Genomic DNA, 15,120 nt, shown 5'->3' on the forward strand with positions numbered 1-15,120 from the left:
CCCTTTGGTTCATATATTGTGTGTAAATCTGGCTCTGGTGCTAGTCAGTGCCTCCTCAGCCTTTTAGCTCACCGCACGTCCCTGCCAGAAAGACCTCCAATTTCACATAACACTGTCAGGTGCCTAATTTCCAAATTCCAAGAAACTGGGACTGTGGCTGACAAGTCACGGAGTGGTCATCCAAGAAGTGCTACTGACGAGACAACCTCAACAATGGTTGAATTTGTGCTGACCAAGAGGGACAACATGTTGAACACATAAATGACCGTCCTTTATGGAGAACAGTTCAGCCTGTAATGCCAACAAAAAAAGTGTTGTAACTTTTGAACCATGATGGCTACTTCAAATCTGTTTGCAGCAATAAACTTATCAGCAAATTCTTGACACGTTACATGACCCCCTTTCCATTTGAAAAAACTGACATAGATTGAAGATGGCCGATTTCAAGATGTCGCCCATGTTCAGTACATACCCTAAAACATAGGTTCTCAAACTCGGTCCTCAGGACCCCACACAGTGCATGTTTTGCAGGTCTCCTCACAGAATCACAAGTGAAATAATTAGCTCCACCTGTGGACCTTTTACAATGTGTCAGTGAGTAATTAATACACCTGTGCACCTTCTGGGTTACCTGCAAAACATGCACTGTGTGGGGTCCTGAGGACCGAGTTTGAGAACCTCTGCCCTAAAAGATAGCCCACCTCACCCATACCTTACTGGAGTATTCAGTTTTCCCATTTCCTGCACAATTTTTTTAAACAAAAGGGTGTACTGTGACTTTTTAATCACCCTGTATATAGCATTATGAGTATTTTGTGTGAGAGGTTTTAAATGACTAACAGCATTTTATGGTGGGTACACACGTGACGATTTAAAATCGTCAGCAGCGGGGCAGGTATCGGCAAGTGCATACACACTTGCCGTTGTTGGCTGTAACGAACGACGGCGGGGGGTGAAGCGAGGGGCAGCATGGCTTCGCTAGCGACAGCTTCAGATCTTTTTGCATGTACAAAAGATCTGAGGGTGTCGCTAGCAACCTATGAGTGTGTGCATCGTCATTGTCCTTGTTCATACACATGGAACGATTTGAACGATTGGTCATTCCCATTGATCGGGAATGCCCTCATGGTTTGCCAAAACTACCCGTGTGTATTATGCACCTTTACTGTACATATATGGGGAAATCAAAATTATATTAATGTTAAAGTCTGTTCTAAATCCTCACTCTGTGTAATGATGTGACATGATAAGTAGCACAGCAAGGCTGTATGTTGCCTGGACCAGTGTATAGGTGACAGTGCAATATATATATATATATATATATATATATATATATATATATATATATATATATATATAAATTACAAAATTGCAACCACGCAGGTCTGCAGCATGAGTGCACAAGGAGCAAGCAGCAGTAGAGCAGTAGCAGTGTGATCTAGGTGCGGGAGTGGGACATTATTATCCCTTGAGGGGACCGTCACCGCTCAGGCCACAGGGCGAGAAGCAGCAGCCGCAGCAGTGAGGATTTCCTGTTGTCAGGACAACGCCGGCCGCCGCCAGCCTGCCCGCCGCCTGTGTCTGAGGAGGAGGTGAGGCTGGTCATGTGGGGGGAGCAAGATGGCGGCCAGGAGCCTAAGGGATGCGGCGTGACTGCCACCCAGGTCCATCCATTCAGAGTGAGTCCTCTCCGTGCCAACCCGTCACCGGCCCCCCCTGTGCTCCGTTCCCTCTCTTTTCCTTTATGCAGACCATGGCTGCTGTATGTGAGGCAGAGAGCCCCCCTCCCGCCTGCTACCTTTCCCCTGCATAATAGATTGCACCCTCCCCATCTCTACACACCCCTCCCTCCTCGCTAGGGCATCTTCCACCTGGGCATCCTCCACCTGGGCCATTAGATGCTCACCCTCCGCTATAACTTTTCTTCTTTGCAGTGATTTCCAGTCCAGGCTGCAAGAAGCATCGGGCTCTGCGGGGTGTAGTTGGCACGAATCAGCATGACCATGGCTCTGACGCTATTTGGTGAGTATATGGCAAATGCTGCACTTTCTATCTCATCTGTTCTATCATCACTCTTATTTTTACTCTGTTTATGTCCTTAGTGCATCCTTATCTATTGTTTCCTCTCCAGGCACAGCCTATGGGCGTGTGTTCCTCAATGTGTCCTCAGAGCCCGAACCTCCTGTTATCTTCCTTGTAAACATCTCATCCTGCCTTGCATTGTCCTAATGTCTGTTCTATCCCAGCAATGACTTCATGCACATTACTAGTTTATGCTGTGGATGCATACTACCAGTCACATTATTGCATTACAGATTCTATCTATCTATCTATCTATCTATCTATCTATCTATCTATCTATCTATCTATCTATCTATCTATCATTGATTTGTGATATGTGCAGTTTATTAGGGGTAAGGAGGTAACTGTATCTGTTTTGACTTCTGGCTGATGAATGGTATTCCATTTAGAGTTTAAAGATCAACCCACTGGCAGATGTTCACTTCACTGCAATATGAAAGTGCTGAAGAATTAACCCTATGTTTGCAGTTGACCAGTGTTTATAAACAACGTCTGCAGCGTTTGTTGGTGTGCAGAGCTTTGAAAGAGGGATTTTCATCCCTGTTGAACACTTAAAAAGCAATTTGATAATTGTTTGTGACTTACAGCCAGAGAAAATATTCTTGTGATGTTGTTTTTGTGTGTGGAATGCAATCCAATGCATTTTTATTGAGATTGCAGAATATATAACATTAGAAAAAAAACAGGTTATTTTATTTTTTCCTATTTAAAAAGTAAATATGTTTTTTTTTCTCTCTAAATATACATAAAATAGTCCCTTACATTTATTAGACTAAAGGGCAGTGATATTGTCCATTGATAGTTATAAAGTCACGTGAACGGACACTGCTTGGCGTTAGACAGCTTCTAATATATACTGAATATTCCGATAACGACTTCCTATGATCGGGCTCAATTTTTCACTTGCAAATGTGTATCTGGCAGGTGATGAGGATGAGAAACAGAGCTGTCTCATTTTTTACAGTCTTGACAAGACAGACATTAGGTTATTCTTTCACCACTGTAGTGTTATTTTGCAAGGTAAGATTATTGTTGTATTTAAGTTGCAGATAATCATCAAAACAAATTTTGGGGGAAAAATGGTTTTTTAGTACATGGAATGGGTTGGGTACAAAATTCTGACATTTACAATCGAAGGTCAAAATCCCGACGGATCCCGGTAAGTATTTTAACCCAACCCCAATAGCCCCCCAGCCTAACCCTAACCACCCCTTCCCCCGCAGCCCAACCTTATCCCTGACTACTAACCTCAACCACCCCTCACAGCCTAACACTAACCACCCCCCTTGCAGCTTGACCCTAACCTCCCCCACCCATGTAGCCTAACCCTCACCCTGACACCCTGAAATGTTTGAAGACACCGTTTTCATCTATACCTTTTGATTGAAAGCTGTTCTGGTTTGTGTATTCCATGGTACTGCACAGAGAAAAAGTTGTCTGTTATAGGATTTTACAGTAGTTGATTGAACACTTGAATATTGTTTGTTTTGAAGTAATCTATGCATGTCATGCCCTTATGTGTGTGAGTAGTTAGTTGGTAACTGACAGGAAAATATTACGTGAGGATTTGTTTTTGTTTTTTCTTCTGTGACTGTATACTGCAGTATATATTGTTTTACTTATTAGAGCAGTATCCTATAAACCTGATGCAATTTTGTCCGATCAAAACAGCCGGATATCGCGATTAATGACCGATGGGCATTATCGCAGTATCCAATTAGAGGCAAGTGAACAACAAGTGGAGCTTCGTCTACGAATGAAAAGAGACGTCCTCCGGTGGTATTGCAAAGTCATTGAAGATTTTAATTTGAAATCTTCAACACGGTCTCGGGTATCTGGGGAATCCCAGGATTAATAATTTTTCAGTCCCAATACCCGGGAGGAAAAGGCTCGGGACTGGCCTCCCTACTTACATCTACTTACTTCTAAAGGAGAACACCATTAAAAAATTAAAATAAAAAAGCAAAATCCTACTTACCTTGGATATGCCTTTCAATTGATCCAACCAGAACCATTTTGGCACGGTTGGTTCATTACTCTTAAGTCTTTCTAACCTTACTACTTAGGGAGGTATTTAATTAGTGCCGAAATCGCAGCAGTTTACCGCAATGCCATTTTTGCGGTGAAAAGTCAGTTTTCGCGGGTATCTGCGCTCCCGCAATTCACCCTATTCATATGCAAATGATCGAAAACGGGATTGCTGCGAAAATTGATGCCAAAAGTGAAAAATGGGTAAATCTGTCCGTGACCCCCCAAAAAAATCTAAACTAACATCGGATAATAGTATAAGAGTCTATTATTGGTTATAATAAAAGTATTAATGGTACTTAAATTGGTGCAACAGATGTTTATAGGTGTATATGCGCAACAAAACTTGGTAGGCAGCTACAGGTGTGCAAAATAGAAGTGTATCCCACACATCAACAGAACTAGTACATATAGGCAGAAATAGTGCACATACAAAAAAAGCGCTCACCAATTACCATGATACCCCATGTGTGACATGACGGACATAATGATATGAAATAATTACATTCACCCTTAATAGGATGGTAATCCTCAATGGTAAAACAGATGGAATTGTAATTTTCTGGAAAATCCTTTCCTTCACATGCAGGGCACAGGTAGGACTGATTGATCCTTAATTGACCTGAAACAAAAAGTACCTCTTTTCCCAATATGAATGAGAATGGTAAGAGGTACTATAGCCCGACACATTCAAAATGGCGGCTGAATTTTCGCGTTGTCTCGCCCCTCTGCGCCGTCACTTGCTTAAATTGGGTCAAATTGCTGGATGCATTTTTTTTTTAAATGTTAGAAAACTATAGAAAGCACTTTTTCCCCAGCAAAATAAGTGCTAAAATTTAACTTGGGGTACATAAAAATGGGTATATATTTGGGTCATTTTAAGGGACTTAAAAAAAAAAAGGGGAAACGTACTGGTTACTCCCATCTGCAAGTCTAAAAATACTTGTCCCGCTCATAAAGCACCCCAATAAACCTGTCCCATACCTTGTACCCCAATTTCCATAATTTTGCACTTTTGCACCCCAAAAATGACATGTTATTATTGTCCAATTAAAAATAATTAAAAACTTCTAAGTGCCTAATTAACGTATATACTCGAGTATAAGCCGACTTTTTCAGCACTTTTTTTTTGTGCTGAAAAAGCCCCCTCGGCTTATACTCGAGTCAGTGCCACATATGCCCCCCCCAAGTGCCAAATATGCTCCCCCAGTGCCAGTTACTTACCCTCCGCCGTTCCCGCGTTGTCTTGTGAAGGAGGGACACGGAGGGCACTGTGCGCGCCTCTCCTGTGTCCTTCCTGCGTCTCCGGCGGCGGGTGTATTAAATGAAGTACCCGTTTGTGAGCTCTGATTGGCTCATGAACCGGCACTTCATTTAACACACACACTCCGCTGCCGCCGGAGACACAGGAGGGATACAGGAGAGGCACGCGCTGTGCCCTCCATGTCCCTCCTTCACAAGACAGCGCGGGAGCGGCGGAGGGTAAGTAACTGGCACTGGGGGAGCATATTTGGCACTTGGGAGGGGGGGGGGGCATATCTGGCACTATGAGGGCATATCTGGCACTGTGGGGGCATATCTGGCAGTATGAGGGCATATCTGGCACTGTGGGGGCATATCTGGCAGTATGAGCGCATAGCTGGCACTGTGGGGGCATATCTGGTAGTATGAGGGCATATCTGGCACTGTGGGGGCATATCTGGCACTGTGGGGGCATATCTGGTAGTATGAGGGCATATCTGGCACTGTGGGGGCATATCTGGCAGTATGAGGGCATATCTGGCACTGTGGGGGCATATCTGGCACTGTGGGGGCATATCTGACAGTATGAGGGCTGTGTACGGCTAGAGCTGCATTTCCCACCCTAGGCTTATACTCGAGTCAATACGTTTTCCCAGGTTTTTGTGGTGAAATTAGGTGCCTCGGCTTATATTCAGGTCTACTTATACTCGAGTATATACGGTAGTCATTCAGGGGGTTGTCCCAGGGGTTCAGAACCAAATCCCGACATTTTTAACTGAAAATAGGGATGTTCCCCAAGTTTATCGCCTACTCAGAGTTGGTAAATTAAAATTTGCTGTAAAATTACAGCAAAAACTTTTTTTTGCGGACAGTTGAATAGGCATTTGGAGAGATTACAGCGAATTGTTGTAATTTTGCGTCTTTTTACCACAAAAATGCATTTTCACCAGTAATTGAATACCCCCATAGTCCATTCATTCATGTTGATCTGTTGTAAATTCCCTCAAACTTTATTTCACGTGAAATAAAACTGGACATGAGGATGTATGGTAAGTTTTTTTTTTTTTTCCTTTCTTTTTTTTCTTTGTCATTGTCCACCAAAACAACCTTTTCAGTTTTGGATGAAGTCTTTGTTTAAGTGCTGTCAGAACAATTCCACAAGTGAGACCTTACAGACCAGCTACTCTATGCGTTCTGCAGGTCCTAGATCAGAAAGAATTGTGTGCAGGCCTAGTTTGTGTAGATCTGCCAATTAGTGAGAGACTTAGTGGTCTGTTATTACAACCTCTTTCATCTTTTCTGCAAAGCTTATAAGAGCTATAGTTAATTAATTCTACAGCACAGAATAGACCATTTGTATTTGCAGGAAAGAGCACAGTCCCAGGTTATGTAGCCTACAGGAATTAAGTATTGGTATATTACACCACATATATTTACAGGGAGAGAATGGGGTAGGCACATTAGAAGCATCTTACATTCAACAATATTATTTCAAATCTCAGAACAAAGACAATGTAATTATTACTATTATTTATACTGTTTCACCGTTGTGCGGAGAATATTGAATACTTCACATCACTATCTGCCTTGTTTTTGAGTCCGAATGAAATCTGAAGGTCCCATTCAATTGTGGCATCTGATTGGAGCAACAAGAATAGCTCCGACAGACACCCAGGCACCCAGCTGGCACTTCGTGTAATTTCACAGTTGAAGAGGAGTTAGAAGAAGTTTAAGGAGGGGGACGCATATAAAGTAGTGGAGGGAGTTTAGAGTCATTGTGGGTTTAGTAAGTCATTGCGATGGATTGGGTGAAGCTATGTCAAGGTGCCCAAATGCTCAATCATTTTTGCTGCATATAATGCTGTGTGTTTATAGGACCGATTCTTGGCCCCTGTACATCAGCAATCAGTTGGGGCAATTTGACATTTTGCAGATCATTGTGTAAAAAAAAAACCCTGCAATGTCTGGGTTCACAGATGGCAGATTCCGACCAAAAAGTGATTGAAATTGGTAAATCAGGATTTCCAGCATGTTGAATTTCACAGATCAACTGGGACTTTAGATTGCTACTGTATGGTAACAATCAGCGGGATCCGTTCAATTTGCCGGCTGTCGGGATCTCGGGGGTCAGGATACCGATGCCGGAATCCCAGCAAAACAGGACAATTCCCACTTGCTGGTGTCCACGACACTCATAGAGTGGGAATGGCGAGCAAAGGGACTCTTTGCGCTCACCCCGCTGCCGGCATTCTGGTGGGCGGGATGCCGATGTTAGGATATGGACAGCCGGCTTCCTGCCCGCCCGCAAATCATATGTATTCCCAATGAGCAGATTTGCAGACCATTACTGGTAAAATGATGAGTCTATCAAGATTTGTAGATCTGTATTTGTTGAATGTGATCTGCAAATCACTAAAAATATCTAATTATTGTAGTGAAGAATCTTTAAATTGTGGGCGGGGGGATCGCAGAATCTGTGAATTGTTTATTTTGTGGTTGCTGATGTATGGGCCTTTTAAAATAAAAAGGAGGAAATAACTTTGCACCTGAGCAAAACCATGATGCACTGCTGATGAGGCAGAGTTAGAATGGGCAGACACTTGGATTTGGGAGGGGTGTGTCCAAACTCAAATCTTAATTACTATACAACAGTAAAGTTGTCCAGCATTTGTGGGGTATTTGTATGGTTATGGCTAAAACCAAATTGGAGAAAGAACCTCTGACGTCACCAGGGGAGGAGCTATAGCCAAACTGGGTACCCAAAATGTACCCTCACGGGCTCACTTCACTCGCCACCAGGTTACTAAAGGGAGTAGTTGGTGGTGTGGATAGTGAAATAACTATCCCGCCGGCCTAGCTCCTCCCCCTGACGTCAGAGGTCCTTTAGCCCACTTGGTTTTAGCATCTACCATATTTGTACCCCATGCAAAGCAGCAAGATTGTCCAGGTGCAGTGTTACTTGCTTTTCTCTGACGTCCTAGTGGATGCTGGGAACTCCGTAAGGACCATGGGGATTAGCGGCTCCGCAGGAGACTGGGCACAAAAGTAAAGCTTTAGGACTACCTGGTGTGCACTGGCTCCTCCCCCTATGACCCTCCTCCAAGCCTCAGTTAGATTTTTGTGCCCGGCCGAGAAGGGTGCACACTAGGGGCTCTCCTGAGCTTCTTAGTGAAAGTTTAGTTTTAGGTTTTTTATTTTCAGTGAGACCTGCTGGCAACAGGCTCACTGCATCGAGGGACTAAGGGGAGAAGAAGCGAACTCACCTGCGTGCAGAGTGGATTGGGCTTCTTAGGCTACTGGACACCATTAGCTCCAGAGGGACCGAACACAGGCCCAGCCTCGGAGCTCGGTCCCAGAGCCGCGCCGCCGGCCCCCTTACAGAGCCAGAAGCAAGAAGAGGTCCGGAAAAATCGGCGGCAGAAGACATCCTGTCTTCACCAAGGTAGCGCACAGCACTGCAGCTGTGCGCCATTGCTCCTCAGCACACTTCACACTTCGGTCACTGAGGGTGCAGGGCGCTAGGGGGCGGCGCCCTGAGCAGCAATAAAAACACCTTGGCTGGCGAAAATACATCACATATAGCCCCCAGGGCTATATGGATGAATTTTAACCCCTGCCAGATTCCACAGAAAAACGGGAGAAAAGGCCGCCGAGAAGGGGGCGGAGCCTATCTCCTCAGCACACTGGCGCCATTTTCTCTCACAGCTCCGTTGGAGGGAAGCTCCCTGGCTCTCCCCTGCAGTTACTATACTACAGAAAGGGGTTAAATAAGAGAGGGGGGCACTAATTAGGCACAGTATAACAATACAGCAGCTATAAGGGGAAAAACACTTATATAAGGTTATCCCTGTGTATATGTATATATATATATATATATATATATATATATATATATATATATATATATATATATAGCGCTCTGGTGTGTGCTGGCATACTCTCCCTCTGTCTCCCCAAAGGGCTAGTGGGGTCCTGTCCTCTATCAGAGCATTCCCTGTGTGTGTGCTGTGTGTCGGTACGTTGTGTCGACATGTATGAGGAGGAAAATGAGGTGGAGGCGGAGCAATTGCCTGTAACAGAGATGTCACCCCCTAGGGAGTCGACACCTGAGTGGATGAGCTTATGGAAGGAATTATGTGACAGTGTCAGCTCTTTACAAAAGATTGATGACATGAGACAGCCGGCGACTCAGCCTGTGCCTGTCCAGGTGTCTCAAAAGCCATCTGGGGCTCTAAAACGCCCGTTACCGCAGATGGCAGATACAGACGCCGACACGGATACTGACTCCAGTGTCGACGATTAAGAGACGAATGTGACTTCCAGTAGGGCCACACGTTACATGATTGAGGCTATGGAAAATGTTTTTACACATTTCTGTTAATACCAGTACCACTAAAAAGGGTATTAGGTTGGGTAAGAAAAAACTGCCTGTAGTTTTTCCTGCATCTGAGGAATTAAATGAAGTGTGTGATGATGCGTGGGTTTTCCCCGATAAAAACTGTTAATTCCGAAAAAGTTATTAGCATCATACCCCTTCCCGCCAGAGGATAGGGCACGTTGGGAAACACCCCTTAGGGTGAATAAAGCGCTCACACGCTTGTCTAAACAGGTGGCACTACCGTCCCCGGATACGGCCGCCCTTAAGGAACCTGCTGACAGAAAGCAGTAAAATATCCTAAAATGTATATACACTCACACGGGTGTGATACTGCGACCAGCAATCGCCTCAGCCTGGATGTGCAGTGCTGGGGTGGCTTGGTCGGATTCCCTGACTGACAATATTGATACCCTAGATAGGGACAGTATATTACTAACTATAGAGCATTTAAAAGATGCATTTCTATATATGCGTGATGCACAGAGGGATATTTGCCGACTGGCATCAAGAGTAAGTGCGCTGTCCATTTCTGCCAGAAGAGGGTTATGGACAAGACAGTGGTCAGGTGATGATGATTCCAAAAGGCATATGGAAGTATCGCCTTATAAAAGGGAGGAGTTATTTGGGGTAGGTCTAACAGACCTGGTGGCCACTGGAAACAGCCAATTCCCAGGAACAAAAGCCCTCTCCCGCCTCCGCAAAGTCCTCAGCATGACGCTGGGGCTTTACAAGCGGTCTCAGGCACGGTGGGGGCCCGTCTCAAGAAATTCGAGACGTCTCCCCCTCGCCGTTTCATAAAGTCTGCTTTACCGACGTCTCCCTCAGACAGGGAGACAGTATTGCAAGCCATTCACAGGCTGTATTCCCAGCAGGTGATAATCAAGGTACCCCTCCTGCAACAGGGAAAGGGGTACTATTCCACACTATTTGTGGTACCGAAGCCGGACGGCTCGGTGAGACCATTTTTAAATTTAAAATCCTTGAACACTTACATACAAAGGTTCAAATTCAAGATGGAGTCACTCAGAGCAGTGATTGCAAACCTGGAAGAAGGGGACTATATGGTCTCTCTGGACATCAAAGATGCTTACCTACATGTCCCAATTTACCCTTTTCACCAAGGGTACCTCAGGTTTGTGGTACAGAACTGTCACTATCAGTTTCAGACGCTGCCGTTTGGATTGTCCACGGCACCCAGGGTCTTTACCAAGGTAATGGCCGAAATGATGATACTCCTTCGAAGGAAGGGAGTTTTAGTTATCCCTTACTTGGACGATCTCCTGATAAGGGCAAGATCCAGGGAACAGTTGGAAGTCGGGGTAGCACTATCTCAGATAGTGCTGCGCCAGCACGGTTGGATTCTCAATATTCCAAAAATCACAGCTGATCCCGACGACACGACTTCTATTCCTAGGGATGATCCTGGACACAGTCCAGAAAAAGGTGTTTCTCCCGGAGGAGAAAGCCAGGGAGTTATCCGAACTAGTCAGAAACCTCCTAAAACCAGGCCAGGTGTCAGTGCATCAGTGCACAAGGGTCCTGGGAAAAATGGTGGCTTCCTACGAAGCAATTCCATTCGGCAGATTCCACGCAAGAACTTTCCAGTGGGACCTGCTGGACAAATGGTCCGGATCGCATCTTCCGATGCATCAGCGAATAACCCTGTCACCAAAGACAAGGGTGTCTCTCCTGTGGTGGTTGCAGAGGGCTCATCTTCTAGAGGGCCGCAGATTCGGCATTCAGGACTGGGTCCTGGTGACCACGGATGCCAGCCTGAGAGGCTGGGGAGCAGTCACACAGGGAAAAATTTTTTCCAGGGCTTGTGGTCAAGCCTGGAGACATCACTTCACATAAATATTTTGGAGCTAAGGGCCATTTACAATGCCCTAAGCCAAGCAAGACCTCTGCTTCAAGGTCAGCCGGTGCTGATCCAGTCGGACAATATCACGGCAGTCGCCCACGTAAACAGACAGGGCGGCACAAGAAGCAGGAGGGCAATGGCAGAAGCTGCAAGGATTTTTAGCTGGGCGGAAAATCATGTGATAGCACTGTCAGCAGTGTTCATTCCGGGAGTGGACAACTGGGAAGCAGACTTCCTCAGCAGGCACGACCTCCACCCGGAAGAGTGGGGACTTCACCCAGAAGTCTTCCACATGATTGTAAACCATTGGGAAAAACCAAAGGTGGACATGATGGCGTCCCGCCTAAACAAAAAATTGGACAGGTATTGCGCCAGGTCAAGGGACCCTCGGGCAATAGCTGTGGACGCTCTGGTAACACCGTGGGTGTACCAGTCAGTGTATGTGTTCCCTCCTCTTCCTCTCATACCAAAAAGTACTGAGAATTATAAGACGGAGGGAAGTAAGAACTATACTCGTGGCTCCGGATTGGCCAAGAAGGACTTGGTACCCGGAACTTCAAGAGATGCTCACGGAGGACCCGTGGCCTCTACCTCTAAGAAGGGACCTGCTCCAGCAAGGACCCTGTCTATTCCAAGACTTACCGCGGCTGCGTTTGACGGCAGGGCGGTTGAACGCCGGATCCTGAAGGAAAAAGGCATTCCGGATGAAGTCATCCCTACCCTGGTCAAGCCAGGAAGGATGTATCCGCAAAGCATTATCACCGCATTTGGCGAAAATATGTTGCGTGGTGCGAGGCCAGTAAGGCCCCGATGGAGGAATTTCAACTAGGTCGATTCCTGCATTTCCTGTAAACGGGAGTGTCTATGGGCCTAAAATTGGGGTCCATTAAGGTTCAAATTTCGGCCCTGTCAATTTTCTTCCAGAAAGAACTAGCTTCACTACCTGAAGTTCAGACGTCTGTAAAAGGGGTACTGCATATACAGCCTCTTTTGGTGCCTCCAGTGGCACTTTGGGATCTCAATGTAGTTTTGGGGTTCCTAAAGTCACATTGGTTTGAACCACTTGAATCTGTGGAGTTAAAATATCTCACATGGAAAGTGGGCATGTTGTTGGCCCTTGCCTCGGCCAGGCACGTGTCAGAATTGGGGGCTTTATCCTGTAAAAGCCCTTATCTGATCTTCCATTCAGACAGGGCGGAATTGAGGACTCGTCCTCATTTTCTCCCTAAGGTGGTTTCAGTGTTTCATCTGAACCAACCTATTTTGGTACCTACGGCTACTAGTGACTTGGAGGACTCCAAGTTGTTGGACGTAGTCAGGGCCTTGAAAATATATGTTTCCAGGACGGCTGGAGTCAGGAAATCTGACTCGCTGTTATCCTGTATGCACCCAACAAGCTGGGTGCTCCTGCTTCTAAGCAGACTATTGCTCGTTGGATTTGTAGTACAATTCAGCTTGCACATTCTGTGGCAGGCCTGCCACAGCCAAAATCTGTAAAAGCCCATTCCACAAGGAAGGTGGGCTCATCTTGGGCGGCTGCCCGAGGGGTCTCGGCGTTACAACTTTGCCGAGCAGCTACTTGGTCAGGGGCAAACACGTTTGCTAAATTCTACAAATTTGATACCCTGGCTGAGGAGGACCTGGAGTTCTCTCATTCGGTGCTGCAGAGTCATCCGCACTCTCCCGCCCGTTTAGGAGCTTTGGTATAATCCCCATGGTCCTTACGGAGTTCCCAGCATCCACTAGGACGTCAGAGAAAATAAGAATTTACTTACCGATAATTCTATTTCTCATAGTCCGTAGTGGATGCTGGGCGCCCATCCCAAGTGCGGATTGTCTGCAATACTTGTACATAGTTATTGTTACAAAAATCGGGTTATTATTGTTGTGAGCCATCTTTTCAGAGGCTCCTCTATTATCATGCTGTTAACTGGGTTCAGATCACAGGTTGTACGGTGTGATTGGTGTGGCTGGTATGAGTCTTACCCGGGATTCAAAATCCTTCCTTATTGTGTACGCTCGTCCGGGCACAGTATCCTAACTGAGGCTTGGAGAAGGGTCATAGGGGGAGGAGCCAGTGCACACCAGGTAGTCCTAAAGCTTTACTTTTGTGCCCAGTCTCCTGCGGAGCCGCTAATCCCCATGATCCTTACGGAGTTCCCAGCATCCACTACGGACTATGAGAAATAGAATTATCGGTAAGTAAATTCTTATTTTTTTTGGCTTTACTCCCAACTCCGCATCAGGCCCAAAATGTGTTCCATATGATAAGTATGCCAGACACATCTAATGAGGGAGAGAAGGCAAGGTTTGTCTCCAGGCTGCTGCTGCTGTCTGACTCTTGGTTGCGTACAGAAGTTGATAAATGAGATTCTGGGCTTGCTATAGGGAGGGTACCTCATTCAGCTTGGTACGCAGTGTAGCGATTTCAGTACACTGCGCATGTGCTGCGGTCGCACCCTGAAGGATGCGATCATAAAATGAGAGACAGCAGCGGCTGTCTGGGGGGGGTGGGGAGCATTATGGGGGAGGTATGGTTGGACTGTTTTTGGGGCAGCTGCATGACGTCACATGCAGCCGCTCCGATGATAAAAATGGCGGTTTACCGACTGCATATGCTACCTAGCTGTGACTGCAGGGGCTCATCCTTAGTTTCTGTCTCAGCGTTACGATCGCAATTGTTTTGCGATAGCATCGCTGGCCGCCAATTAGCATGCTGGGCGGCCCCCTGCATGCTACGTAAACAGTTTCAGATTATGGCCCTCATTCCGAGTTGATCGGTCGCAATGCGAATTTAGCGGAGTTACACACGCTAAGCCGCCGCCTACTGGGAGTGTATCTTAGCTTCTTAAAAGTGCGACCGAAGTAATCGCAATATTGCGATCACAAACCTCGTAGCAGTTTTGGAGTAGCTTCAGACTTACTCTGCCTGTGCGATCAGTTCAGTGCTTGTCGTTCCTGGTTGACGTCACAAACACACCCAGCGTTCGCCCAGGCACTCCCACCGTTTCTCCGGCCACTCCTGCGTTTTTTCCGGAAACGGTAGCGTTTTCAGCCACACGCCCCTAAAACGCCGTGTTTCCGCCCAGTAACACCCATTTCCTGTCAATCACATTACGATCGCCGGAGCGATGAAAAAGTCGTGAGTAAAATTACTTTCTACATAGCAAAGTTACTTGGCGCAGTCGCAGTGCGAACATTGCGCATGCGTACTAAGCGGATTTTCATTGCGATGCGATGAAAAATACAGAGCGAACAACTCGGAATGAGGGCCTATGTTTTTTTAGCAGAATCTGCAATCCATCCTGAATAGGGTCCCTAATGTAGGTAGTACAGAGTAAAGTTGCAGTTAGATAATACAGGAATTTCCAAGGTTGTGTTATTTTGGGTAAACACCATAAACTGGGATTGGCATCATTTTTCTTTTGTTCATTGTGCCAATAGAATATTTAATTACTGTGTTTTGGCATTGTAGACATATTTGGTCATATCTCAATTAGAGATGAGCAGGTTCGGATTTAACGCTAGA

General features: G+C 45.9%; 1 protein-coding gene across 2 annotated transcripts in view; it reads left to right on the forward strand.

Annotated features, from left to right (window-relative positions):
* Positions 1–1,409: 1,409 nt before the first annotated feature.
* The window catches only part of CHN1 (chimerin 1), a 247,834-nt gene continuing 234,123 nt past the window's right edge, over positions 1,410–15,120 (forward strand). Inside the window, exons 1-2 of one of the 2 annotated variants that reach the window (XM_063933410.1) lie at positions 1,410–1,679; positions 1,935–2,022. In XM_063933410.1, coding sequence (XP_063789480.1) covers positions 1,998–2,022 — 25 coding nt within the window. In that variant the 5' untranslated portion in view covers positions 1,410–1,679; positions 1,935–1,997. The remainder of the gene's footprint in view (positions 1,680–1,934; positions 2,023–15,120) is intronic. The other variant, XM_063933411.1, reaches the window with a different exon arrangement.

This window comes from Pseudophryne corroboree, chromosome 7 (assembly GCF_028390025.1).
Source record: "Pseudophryne corroboree isolate aPseCor3 chromosome 7, aPseCor3.hap2, whole genome shotgun sequence".
NCBI classification, from domain to species: domain Eukaryota; kingdom Metazoa; phylum Chordata; class Amphibia; order Anura; family Myobatrachidae; genus Pseudophryne; species Pseudophryne corroboree.